This window comes from Chroicocephalus ridibundus, chromosome 9 (genome assembly GCF_963924245.1).
Source record: "Chroicocephalus ridibundus chromosome 9, bChrRid1.1, whole genome shotgun sequence".
NCBI lineage: Eukaryota > Metazoa > Chordata > Aves > Charadriiformes > Laridae > Chroicocephalus > Chroicocephalus ridibundus.
Genome location: NC_086292.1, coordinates 27,012,043 through 27,024,397, shown reverse-complemented (window position 1 = coordinate 27,024,397; position 12,355 = coordinate 27,012,043). Strand labels below are relative to the sequence as shown.

General features: G+C 47.2%; 1 protein-coding gene across 1 annotated transcript in view; it reads right to left on the bottom strand.

The window, feature by feature from the left end:
- The window catches only part of HCN4 (hyperpolarization activated cyclic nucleotide gated potassium channel 4), a 106,153-nt gene that overhangs the window by 12,313 nt on the left and 81,485 nt on the right, over positions 1–12,355 (bottom strand). The window contains exons 5-7 of the mRNA XM_063347193.1: positions 8,843–8,989; positions 6,627–6,867; positions 4,551–4,715 (exon numbers count right to left, since the gene is read on the bottom strand). Coding sequence (XP_063203263.1) covers positions 4,551–4,715; positions 6,627–6,867; positions 8,843–8,989 — 553 coding nt within the window. The remainder of the gene's footprint in view (positions 1–4,550; positions 4,716–6,626; positions 6,868–8,842; positions 8,990–12,355) is intronic.

The following is a 12,355-nucleotide window of genomic DNA, read 5'->3' as shown; positions in this document are numbered from 1 at the left end:
TCATCTCACATGTGCAGCTCTTTGGGGGTTACTCACCTGCATACAGTAAACAAATTTGGACTACAATGTGGATACAGTGTAAAATTTGTGCTGAGTACATATTGTTTTATTTATACACATTTCAGTCCGTTTCATTTATTCATGTGATCTTGCATGGCACCTGCCACAAGGGAGTAGGCAGCTAAGAAGCATTCAGAGCCCGAGCTCCACCTTTGTTAGTGTTATTTTCCCTGTAGAAGGGATGAGGAATTGAGGCACAGAGCAAAGGCGTGACAAGGACAAAGAGGGAATCTGTGGCAGGGCTTGGCAGGGATCCCAGATCTTCTCATTCACAGTTCACCTAGCCTCACACAGGCCAGCCCTTCCTCTGAGGCAGCAGATCCCCGAGTATTAGTCATGCCCTAGACAAGCGGGGTTGCAAACCCAACAGGATTTTAATGGCAGAAGCGTGATCGCGAGCTGACAAATAGGGTGCCCAGTCAAAAAGTTTGGGAATGGCTATTGTTGTGGCTTGTTTATATGATAAAGCTTTAAAAACTTCTCCCACTATAATATCTTGAACAGATACTCTTGTACCGCAATAATATTACATAGCTATATTTAGAGACTGGTATCATGTTGTCTTAGCTTTTCTTTGTTTTTTTAGCATCTGCAATGCCTGGAGGAAACACAAGGCACTTATAATCCTGGGTTAACTGGGATCCTTGTATCAAAACATACAGAACTGGCATTCAAAATGTGTACATTTCAAACTACCTGGTGAAAAATTCCTGATGAAAAGGAAAAAATAATTTCCTCTGGCTTTAAGTATGCCTTCAGTGACCTTGTGTATGACCAGTGACCTTGATACGGATGGTAAGCAACCTTACAACAGACATCTATCATATTTGTTACAGCACAACGAAAAATGGAAAATAATTGCCCCCCAATATTTTTGGAACACATGAGTGAATTTTGATTCGACAATATTCATGACCTGTATCGTATTTTCTTTCAATGGACATTTGAGTGGTTGTGTTTTACAAGTGCAAATACTTGTGAAAATCTAATATTTTAAGCTTCAACGGTCACTGAAAGCCAGTTTCAAAGCCAGTCAGGAACAGAATGATGCAACTTGCGTAACTAACTGACACATCACAAACTGGGACGATTCACAGATGCTTCTCAAAGAATTACTCACTGGAGAAATGAACAAATCATTTCAACACACAAATACTACAAAGAATTTTATAGCTTGGTCAAGCACAAGAAAAAGAGGAAGATTTAATCGGTGATAAAATGATCATTAATTGGTGATCAACCTGATTTTCTTGAGTCTCAATCTTCAAGCCCTGAGCCTGTGGAGACTTATGTGTGTGACATTCTGCAGGCTGAGGAGCTCCTTAGAGTCGGAAGTTACTCAGAGAGCAGAGTTAAGCAGGGACGCAAATCTTTGTAGAATCCCCCCTTCAGTCAATTCATGGAGACTAATCCCTTCCAGTATTTAGAGAGCTCTGCAAGTGCAAAACACCTGGGAAACTTCTTCCCCAGCCATGCATGGCACAGGCAGGATGCCAGTATCAATTCCCATTAACAAGGGAGGTTAGAAGGATACATCAACGTGCTCTTTGCCAAGCGATCAATGTAGCTGACAGCTCCCTGGGGGGCTGTGCCCTTCATGCTGCCATGCTGCCCATCTACCAGCAGGAAGCGATGGGGGCACACAGATTGGGGTGCCTCTGCCCCTCTCCTTCCCCTCTGCCTAGCCACAGGCCTTCAAACTGCATTTGCTCTGCCATGTGAATGCCTCATCGCACGTCCAGTCAACCAGTACTGCTCCTGTTGCTTCAAGGAATGAGGTCTTACGTTCTCATCCTGTCTCCCTGCTACCTGGACAAGCTTAGACCATGCTTTCCGAATCCTCTGTGTAGCAGGTAATCCTGTAAACATCTCTCCAATCACTGTGACTGGATGGGCTGAGATTTTTTTCCCTACTCTCTTGGTTCCTTGGTGCACAGGGGGAATACTGGATGGATCTCATCCTGGTACCAGAAGAGCGATAGGGCCCTCTGAATCATTTCATGTACTCAGCAAGGCATGGGCCTCTCAAGGACATGTTGTCGTCTGGGTAGAAGGGAGTTGGTGAATGCACTGCTGACTTGGAAAGAGGCTCCCATTTGCTTCTATCAGATCCTGAGCTGAACATAGCAGGAACGAAAAATATAGTCCTGCTTCTGTTCATACCTGGCTTTTATGAACTGCTGTTCCTTAACTTCAGTCTTCTAGAATGCTCCCTCTACTTTCAGGGAGAGTCTCAGCAGAATGCAGTAATCTTGTCTTCCCTAAAAAGTCACATGCTGTTACACAGCTACTGCGCTGCTCCTTCTGGATGACGCACATTTCGGGGGAAGGTGAAGAAATGTCTTATTTATAAAGATAGGGATTCCCATGGGATCTGACAATTTGAGTAGGGTGCGTTTAACTCCCTTAGGCTCTTTTGGGAAATTCCAGCCAAAGAATGTTGGGCACAACAGGGCTGGAAGGTACTATGAAGATGCTATTTTGCAATAATGGAGGATGTCAAGTTGAGAGAACAGGCGGCTCTCAGGTCTGACTGCCAAGGAAATGGGCAGCACTAGGATTTTCAATGTACGACTCTGAAAGTCTCTGCCCTCTGGCATAGGGACTGATGTTGTCCCAGGTCAGCAGAATGGGAATAAGGAGGGGAGAACAATGCCAGAGCTCTGCACCAAAGGGTCTGTTATTCCAGTTGCTCTGTGTCACCTTCTGACCTTACGTTGACATTTTGCAGCTGCGTGCGGAGGGGAATTTCTCCCTACGGGAAGAAGCATGGGAGGTTCTTTATGCTGGTTCGGAATTTTCCATGAATTTTAGTTATGTGTGCAGCAGTACACAAAGCAAAACCCAATGAGCACAGGACACCCTTGCCTACCTGCATGCACAGTCACAGAGAGCATCAGGCTAGGAAGCTGAGCAGCACCGACCTTCCAAAGCCAAAGCATTTGAGATAATGTCAAGCTGGCCCATCCCTGGTTGTGCCTGACATTACATTTTCTTAGTGGTTTGTTCAGTCCAATTTAAATAACCCAAGTGATGGGACTATTGCCACTTACACTAGGGCCTCATTAGCATGGGCTTTGCCAAACTCTACATATTTAGCTCATAACCTTTTCCTCAGGGGTCACACTTTCTGATTTGCAGCAGGTAATGAGATGCACAGAATACAATGTTCCTGGCATGAAAAGCCCCAGAGGCACTGCACCCCTTGCTGGGATGCCAGCTTATTCCCTACCCCCCTCACCCCATTATCCTCCTTGCCTTCTGCATTGTATTCAGACCTGCGCTGACCTTTATGATTCTGAAAAGCAATGAAAATGCATGCAGTTTAAAGAGACGTATAATAAGAAGCTAAAGAAGTTACACTGGGACTCTGAAATGCTCAGTCCCCAGCTCTGCAGACTTCTTGCATGACCTTGCATAAGTCACTTAATCTCTCTGCGTTAAACGTCTCTGGCTGTGACCAAGGAACGTTATCCTGGTCTTCTCTAGTTAGACAAGGATGTCTGCAGCACAGGTTATGTCTCACACAGGTCAGGAGAGCATCCTGGGATGGGTCCCTATGAGCTATAGCAATTCAATAATACTCTTTGGTTAATTGCGTTTAATTTGGGCTGTGGGAGGTTAGATTTTTATCAATTGTTCCGCGCCTTTGTTCAATCAGGTGGCTATTTCTACTGAATATGTTTATAGTTGGACTGTAACGGACAGCTGGGCAGGTGCTTTGTGATTGTGTTTTGCTGATGGCTTTGCACAGGAGTCTCTTTAGGATCAGAAAGCACCCAAAGCTTTCCCTACAGTACTTCCTGCTTCTCCAGTTGCTTGTCAACTATCAACAGAAACAAACACTGTCCCAAAAAGGAGCATTATGGTCTGGATTTCATTATGCATTAATACACCAGAGAAGAATATTCTTCCTTATCAACGTGGTTGCTAGCTTTTGTTTTATAAAAAATTAATACCAATAACCCATACAGTCTTACCCTAGCCAGCATCTCTGCAAAACCAGGTCACACTCTAACAAACACTCCAGTCTGCACGCTGAGAGATGATTTCTGCCACAGAACATTTCACTGAAATACTGGGGTTTGCTTGCAGGACTTTGGGCTCACACCCCGGTCTGTTTTCTCTTGAACCTGGGAGGCTGTGGGTATTTACACATTCTGAGCTAAAATTCAAGGTCTAGTGAATTCACCAACATGGCCCCGATGGCCTCAGATTGCAGATCTTGGTTATTCAAAAAGAACTCTTGGCAAGGGAAACAAATGGAAACAGGAGCTGGCAAAAATGTGTGTGCGAAAGAAAAAGAGAGAAGGATGTGGATTTAACTGATTATGAATGAGGCTCCTTGTAGGAGCTGAAGTCAGGCAAGGAGAGACAGGCTGGGATCTCCTTCAGTTCACAACTCCAGCAAAGGAACTAGGGACCAAGCCTGGAGGTGGGGTGCCAGGGCAGCAGGTACTAGGAAGGAGACCCTCACACCTTCTACTTACCAATTCTGTCCAGTCTGTCAAGAGCCACGGTTTCAAAAGCTCGCCGCATCATGGGATACTCTTCCAGCACCTCGTTGAAGTTGTCCACTGAGAGGGAGTAGAGCCGGCAGTAGGTATCAGCTCGCACACTGGCTGTGCGCCGGCCGCGGGTCAGCAGGCAAATTTCTGGAATGAAAGACCCAGCCTGAGAACATGGGGATAAACACCATCACTCCTGTGATACAAGACCTGGCACTGTCACACAGGCAGTCCTGCCTGCCACCCACGCTCCTCGCTGGCTGGACTCTACCTGCACTCCCACTGAAAACATGAACAGGGGCTATATTCTGCATAAGCAGTAACATTTAAGAATACCAGGGGGCTCAGTTGTGTCAGCTGCTACACACAATTGCACCTCAGGGATTCTGCTGATCTAATTAGCCAGTCACGTTTTGTTATGGTGGATTATCAAAGATATCATTTGTGCATTCAGAATGGAGAAGCGCAGCTCGTCATGGGCACTGGGAGCAGAAGGTCAAGCCGTGCTCTCATTCAAGCTAATTCTCTCTCTAGATTTGTAGTAAAGGCTCTGTGGTGAGCTGGGGCCTTGGTGCCTGGTACTAATTTTGATCGCCACACCTGGAACATTTGTCTTTTCAAAGTTTTCAGTTTTTTGTAGATGCGCCACAAGCTTACAGGTTGTCAGGGAAAGCCAAGTTAGTGGCACCTACCAACTCTTGGTGTATTTACACTGCAGTCAGCTACTCGTAGGAGGATGCTTAGCTGGTTACAGCACAGAAAGCCCTTGACTCTAACATAAATGCCTGACTTGGGCACAGACGCTCCTTCAACACTCAGCGGAGAGCTCCGGAGTCCTGCTTTTCCACTGAATACACACAGAGTATGGGCAGCTAAGACAGGCAGTGTGACCTAAAGACTGACAGCGCACTTCTCTCTGCTGTATGTTGGGTGTCAATCCACCAGCACCACCCTCAGGATTCATTCCGAGTCTACCCCAAAGCACTGGTATAGCAGCACTACAAGGTTATAAGTGCGTTATTAGGCTGCTTCCCTAAGAAAATTCAGTTTATGAGGCAGTGCCGGATTTGAATGTGTGTGAGGAGTTGTGTGTATGGTATCTAAACCACATCGAATGTCACAGGCAATTTTAATCAGATCTGTCAGTCGGGGTATCCTGACTCCAATGCTGTAACTCCAAATCCCAGCAAACTGACCCAACTGGCTAGGGAGGTGCAAAATCCTTGTACTCCAGGTAGGTGCAGACAGGTTGTTTACAAGGAACTAAGAGTCTAAGAAGAGTGCAGGAAATGCATGACAGGGATTTTTTAATAAGAGAAAAGGCCTTATAGAAGGGAAGGAAAGGCAGGTTTCATCCTCTCCCCTCTCAGTAGGCCATTAATTGTGGTGCATTCAGTGCTTGTACTCAAACATGCATCTACCAGAGAACTGTCTGTCTTGAGCTGTCAGCGAGGTCTCTGTGAGGCTCTGAAAGGAGGAGTGTCTCTGTGTTACTCATAAAAGCAATATCCTAAATCTTCTCTTACAGTCTTTTCTGACCTTATGCTAGTTTCACTGTTCCCGAGCTCTGCTGCTGATACATCGCGCCTGCCTGATGACCTTCACGACATTTTGCTGAGCCACAGGCTGAGAAGATGATGGACTATGTTTTTTCCTCCATGTTTATACAGTACCTCGTATGATGGATGACAGACAGTAGGACTAGGCAACATATAAATGTGCTTGGAGAATTGAGAATGCTCCGTTTTTTTCCTTTAGGTTTGCAGCTTCACAGATCTGTCAGTTCGCTTGGGGCAAAAAGAAATGAAGCTACAAGAACTAAGTTTCCCTTCTCCGTTTTGCTATTATTTATTATCTAGACTCCCGCATTTCCCGTAAGTCCCAGACACCTCCCATTGCTGCAAGACAGGTGTGATGAACACAGACAGAGGGTGGAGGAGGAGGTGCCTGGGGTATCAGTTCCACATGCTGCCATCCCTGTGCATCCAGGATAAGCTAAGGAATGTATGAGCAATAGCAGTGAGTATTGCTGTGTAAGGGTGATGGACTAACACGCACCTCCAAAGTAGGAGCCATCTGCCAGCTTGGTCTCCTTGTTGCCTTTGGTGAGGACGCTCACCACCCCGTGCTGGATGAAGTACATCTTCTTGCCAATGGTGCCCTCCCGGATGATGTAATCCCCTGGCTGAAACACCTCGAACCGCAACTTGGTCAACATGGATGTCACAAAGTTGGGATCTGCATTGGCAAAGAGGGGCATGGAGGCAACCAGCTTCCGGCAGTTGAAGTTTATGATTTCCTGACCATGATGTGATGCAAAAGAGAGAGAGAGAAAGAGAGAGAGGGAGGGGGGAGAAAAGACGGGACAAGGAGCAGAAAAGACAGACATATACATTTAGTCAACATCTAATAACCTATGAGATTCCCCACTTGACCTGTACATTAGAAAGTGGGGAAAAAAAATGCTGTTCCCTTAGTCTGGCTCCCCCAGTGCAGGCTGGAATGGCCTCTGGATGCTCAGAGCATTGTAGCAGTGCGAGCTGAAGCTGACAGCTTGACACCATGCTTCACTGATTTCATTCATATGCTTTCTCTTTGAGCAAGTATGATACCCCGCCACCTCCCAAATACACACAATATACCTCTTTCTGCAGGAAACCTTGGGGGTGCATAGCACTGGTGAAATGCTGTATGAAAAAGCCCAGGGCTCCTCTCTGGGAAAATGTTATAACTCACCTTGGCAGCCCTACATTTTCTGTTGCCCTTCCTTGTCAATGAGCTATTAAAGAGCACAAATGTGCCAAGGAGCTCAGAGAAAGAATTATCCTGAGCAGCTGGGGACAGTGTCAAGAGAGGGGAGGGAGAGGTGCCCACCGGTCACTGGGGCATGGGCTGGATCATCAACCTCAGATGAAGAAAACCCAATTCAGCTGTTCAGCTGTCATATAGCAGACAGGGAGTGTGCCTCCTCCTGTGTCTTGGTGTCACTTGGAGGGTATGACAGCACTTTCCAATGCACAGGAGCTGCTCTATGCCATGTCAGCTCAGACTCAGAAAGTGGCAGAAAGTGATATTGAGCAAATCACCTCAGCACAATGCTCCCCAGCCAAGCAGGGAAGGAGAATCTGGGTGACTGGAGCAGAAAGAAAGGGCTGGGGAAGCATCTGTCTCCTCCTTACTGGGGTTTTTCAGGGTTCTTTTCAACCCCTTTAGACTTTGGCAGAACTAGATTTAATATATGGCTGGTAGATCCTCAGCTCTTCTCTCTCCTATAGAGGCACATGACTGGGGGGAAAGACAGGAGGAAGACTACTTCTGGTGCTTGCGTGTGATATATTAGAGGCATGTAGTAGAGAGAGTAGGGAAAACCTGCATTGCGAGGCTTCAGCTAGGGGAGGGCGGGGGGTTCTGTAGAGAATCCTTTCAAGCGTGGGCCCTGCTAGCAGGCTCCTCCTTCCCTGTCACTCTATATGCTGGTACAGCTGATGGATGGGGCACAGATGAGGCCAACACACTGCAGAGCGGTTTATATAAATACATGAGATACAGCTTAATATTAGGGAGCACGAGATGGGAGCTGTGGTGCATATGAGCATGGGGAGGGAAAGGGTCTTGCAGAAGTGCGAGGAAATAGCAAGGCACTTTCCAGAGTGCTCTCCTGCAGGCGTTCTTTGGGAATAGGGAGGACATTGCCACGGCCTCAGAAGGCGACAAGATGTACCTATTCACATGATGAGTGGGGTGGCAGGGCCTGCGTATTGCAGCTCCCACTGCCTTTATGTCAGACACCACTTGTGCTGCAGCAATTAATAGACTCAGGCAGGAGCCCTGCAAATGCGAAAAGCCTGTGTTTCTCTCTCCACAGCAGTGACTTCTGCTGTGACCAAGGCAAAGGAATACCTAACTTACACCAATGGCTAGGACAGCTGCTCCCTCTGAATGAAACTGTCTCCGATAGGGACATAGCCAAGCTGTGGACCATGTTCTTATTGGCCTTGCTCTCCCAGAAAATTAGGCACAATACAGGAACAGGTAGAGCCCCAAGCAAAATGGGGCCTTTATGGCTGCTCAGACCCACGGATGTGCTGCCTCTGCTGGGCACGACATTAGAGCACATGCACGGCCAGTGCTAATGGGAAAGCTGGCCTCCCACCACTCCCATCAACTGATGGCGTCCTCTGCAAAGCACAGGGACAGGACACTGCGCACCAGGAACTCCACAGCTGCCAAAGGAGACAGGAACATGCATTGCCCATTCACCGCCCCCTCCTTACCTCTCGGAGGGGCTCACTCAGCTCTCCCAGGATGCTCTCCTCATCAAACATCTTCCCCTGGTAGCGGTGCTCATAGTAATCATGGATGCGCTGCCGCATGTCTGCAGGGAGCTTGTGGAAGGACATATACTGCTCCACTTGTTTGTACTGTGCAGGGGAGAGAGGAAGAGAAGGAGTCACCAGGACATTCAACAAATGGCGCCTGCTCATGGACAAGGACATGCTAGACCGTACCCATACCTGATTCCTTCAGGTCAAGCCAGGCCCACGCAGATGTATCTGATGCAGGAGGGAGTAACTGTCTGAACACATGGGGAGCCTGCAGACACCTTTGTTATATTCCCCAAATGGTTGCCCTGTGTTTTAACTTTTAAACCGTGGAGACAGCTCCTCATTCCCTGGGTGCTGAGCAGCCCGGGAGCCTGTTCTCCCATACACACACAACAAAAGTGGAAGTGGGGAGCAGAGATGCGTAAGAAGTGCTCAGCTAGGAATCTCCCCTCAGCAAATAAATCTGAGTGAAGACTGTCCAAACCCTGTGCAGAATGAGAGTAAGAAGTATAACGTGCCCTCAACAGAAGGTTTTTCCATGGCACAGAGCAGACTGGTGGCCAGGGAGCATGACCTGGCAGCTTGTCTCTAAACCAGTGATGTGCAGCACTTTCAGGCCTCAGCCAAGCACAGGTACATGCTCTACCAGGGGCTGCCCCAAACAGTAGAACACAGTCCTGCCTTGGATGTTCACAGTTGCAAACTGAAGGACACAAACAGAGACAGAAATCTCACAGTTATTCAGCTGAAGCTGCAGCACCCGTGGCCTGCTTTTCCTCTCCTCTGTTCTCCTCTACCCAGCTATGATGGACCTTTGCTTTCCCACCTGGGCTGCACAGGTCCAGGTTTATTTCACCTTTTGCTGGGCCCCTATTGCCCCATGCACTTGTGCTGTCTAACCTGTCCGTATTTTTACCTAACGATTTGCATTTCCATCATGTCATTCAGAGGGGAATACAAGGGCACATGGACTGATGCCAGAGCAGTATGTGGGGATGAATGGTGCTTTCTATGAGTAAATGGCACTTCCTCAAGGGCACGGGACTGTAAATGGGTCCACTTGCCCCGAAGGTGCTGCAGGGACAAGGTGTGTGCATTGCAATGGTCATGCTCCCTCCCACTGGTACGCAGCACAGAACACGATCCTGAGCATGCACCACACTAAATAATGCCGGCAAAAGGACTATGCTCCCCCTTTGCTATCCCTCTTTCCTCTCTTCTCCCTGATAAATCTGTCCCTGAATGTCTCTTTACTGCAGCTTGTGCTGAAGTGCCTAATTACCAAACTTCTGCTCATTACAGACCTCTCCTGCACACACCGGTGTCACTCTGCTCTCAGTACAGTCTGTGCTGACACTGCCTTGCATGCTAACAACTTGATCTGCAGCAGAGAGGAGAAGGAATTACTCTAAGAAGCCAAGGTGGCAGAGGGGACACTCGGGGTTTCCTGGCATTTCCAGAGCTTTTTGTCTGTAGCAAGCAGCAGAGGAGCTGGCTGTAAATATTCATGATCACTACAGCATGATCAAAGTCAAGTGAGTCACCACCTCCCCACGGGGAGCCAGGCGGAGAATTGGCAATGAACGCTGCACTTTATTATTTGGATTGCGGAAGTTCTGTAGAGACTGGCAGGGCCTTGTGTCGGGCGGCGCTACACTGGGTGCTGCACAGAGGCTGCAGCTAGTCAACGAGGAAGATAAATGGAGCAGAAACCAACATCTCACGTGTGGAAAACTCACTGGTCTGAGCCCATCAAGGACTCTGCAGGTTATGCTCTTGAATGCAGAAAGTTTAAGGGCTTGGCTCAGATACCTAAACATAGATGTCTACTACCACTGGAGATGCGCTGCAGCATTTAAGACATCCGTGGGACCTGGCAAATTGGACATAGGACACGCAGGACATTCATTATGGAAACGGAAATCATTAAGCATTACTTTTGCTGACTCAGGTTTATTAAATTTATCCTAAATCCACAAACAGTTCTGCTTGTTTTAAGGCTGCATTTTTGTTGAATAAATCATTTGCCAAAAACATCACCTTATACTCTCAGTTTTAGCCCTCTACCCTGCCTGCTACCCCTCTTCTCTCCACCATAAGCACTTGCGATTAATCTTCATCTGACCTTTGCTTCTCGGGAAAAATACCCCCAGCTTCTCAGACTCACAAGTACAGGTTGGATGGGACAACTCAGACTCTTTGCTTATTCACTACTGTACACGGATTTATGGCTTTGTAACAAAGAGCAATAAATTACTGCTCTAGGAAGTCCCTAGGGCTTGTCAGATTCTCCTACAATCACTGTCCCTAGACAAGGTTCTGCTTCCAATTACAAATTAAAAACATGGTTATAAATGAAAATTACAAAGTAAGAAACCATAATTCTCTGTCGTAGTTAACAAGAGGAACAAATTTTGACTCTCCTGTCTTTGCTAGTGCTACCTCCTCTCACCCAGGCCAGCTGGAGAGTTTTGTGGGCTCTTAACTCTCCCTTGCTCAGAGGTGGAGTCCTGCAGAGGTGCTCAGAAATGAAAGCATCAGCCCCTTCTCTCTGTGTTTGATAAATTGAAGATTCACCTGAGGTTCTCCCCCTTTCCTTGGAGCTGCTCAGCCAGGCTGAAGGCCACCACGCTTGCAGTGTCAAGCACCAATAGCGACTAACCAAAAGCCCACTAAAAGACTGCCTGAGGGAAGGTCTTTTGAAGTGCAGTGGGATGTACGTGTCTCCTCTCAGCTCTAAGCTCTAAAGGAGATCAGTCCTGAGGTCACCAGCAACACAGCGATAGGACAAAGCAAAGGGGTAAGGGTAATCGTGTGATGAACATGAACAGCAGAGTGTGTGGAGATTAAAGACTTTGCCTGATAACCCTGAATTTACAGGTCTTCCTTTTTTTAACTGAGGCCCTGATAGCATGCCAATCTGGCACTCTCTAGAGCCTCTTCATGCCCCCTTGAGTTGGCACCCCTTTGAGTGCCTTTCAGACGCGGGCAGCCCTAACCCGGCAGCCCCCTTTTGCCTCTTTTCTCCCTTGCACTTCTCTGTTCCGTCTTCCTACTTGTCTCCATGTCCTCAGCCTGACCTGTGCTCAGAGGAACACACAGAGATTAGTGGCCTCTCTGAGTTCAACTAAAAAGACTCATTTAGGAATTATTTAAATCTCTCTGAAGACAATCGAGTCCATTTAAATCCTAACTCATTTTCTTAAGTCTGTTTTTCTTCAAATAAGCCCTTGAAGGAGGTATTAATATATCAAAAGGAAACCATTTAGCTGAGTATTTTTCCTTCTAGAACTGACCACTTTCCCTAGTTGTCTCCCCACTCCTCTCCCCTTCAACTAAAGCTCAGATCATTCACAGTCCAAAGGGAATTAAAGATTTTTAACTCCTTCCATGCCCTCAATCTCTGTCATGAACCCTCCTCTCTCTGGCAGTAATAAATCACTGTCTGAAATGGCTGGACTA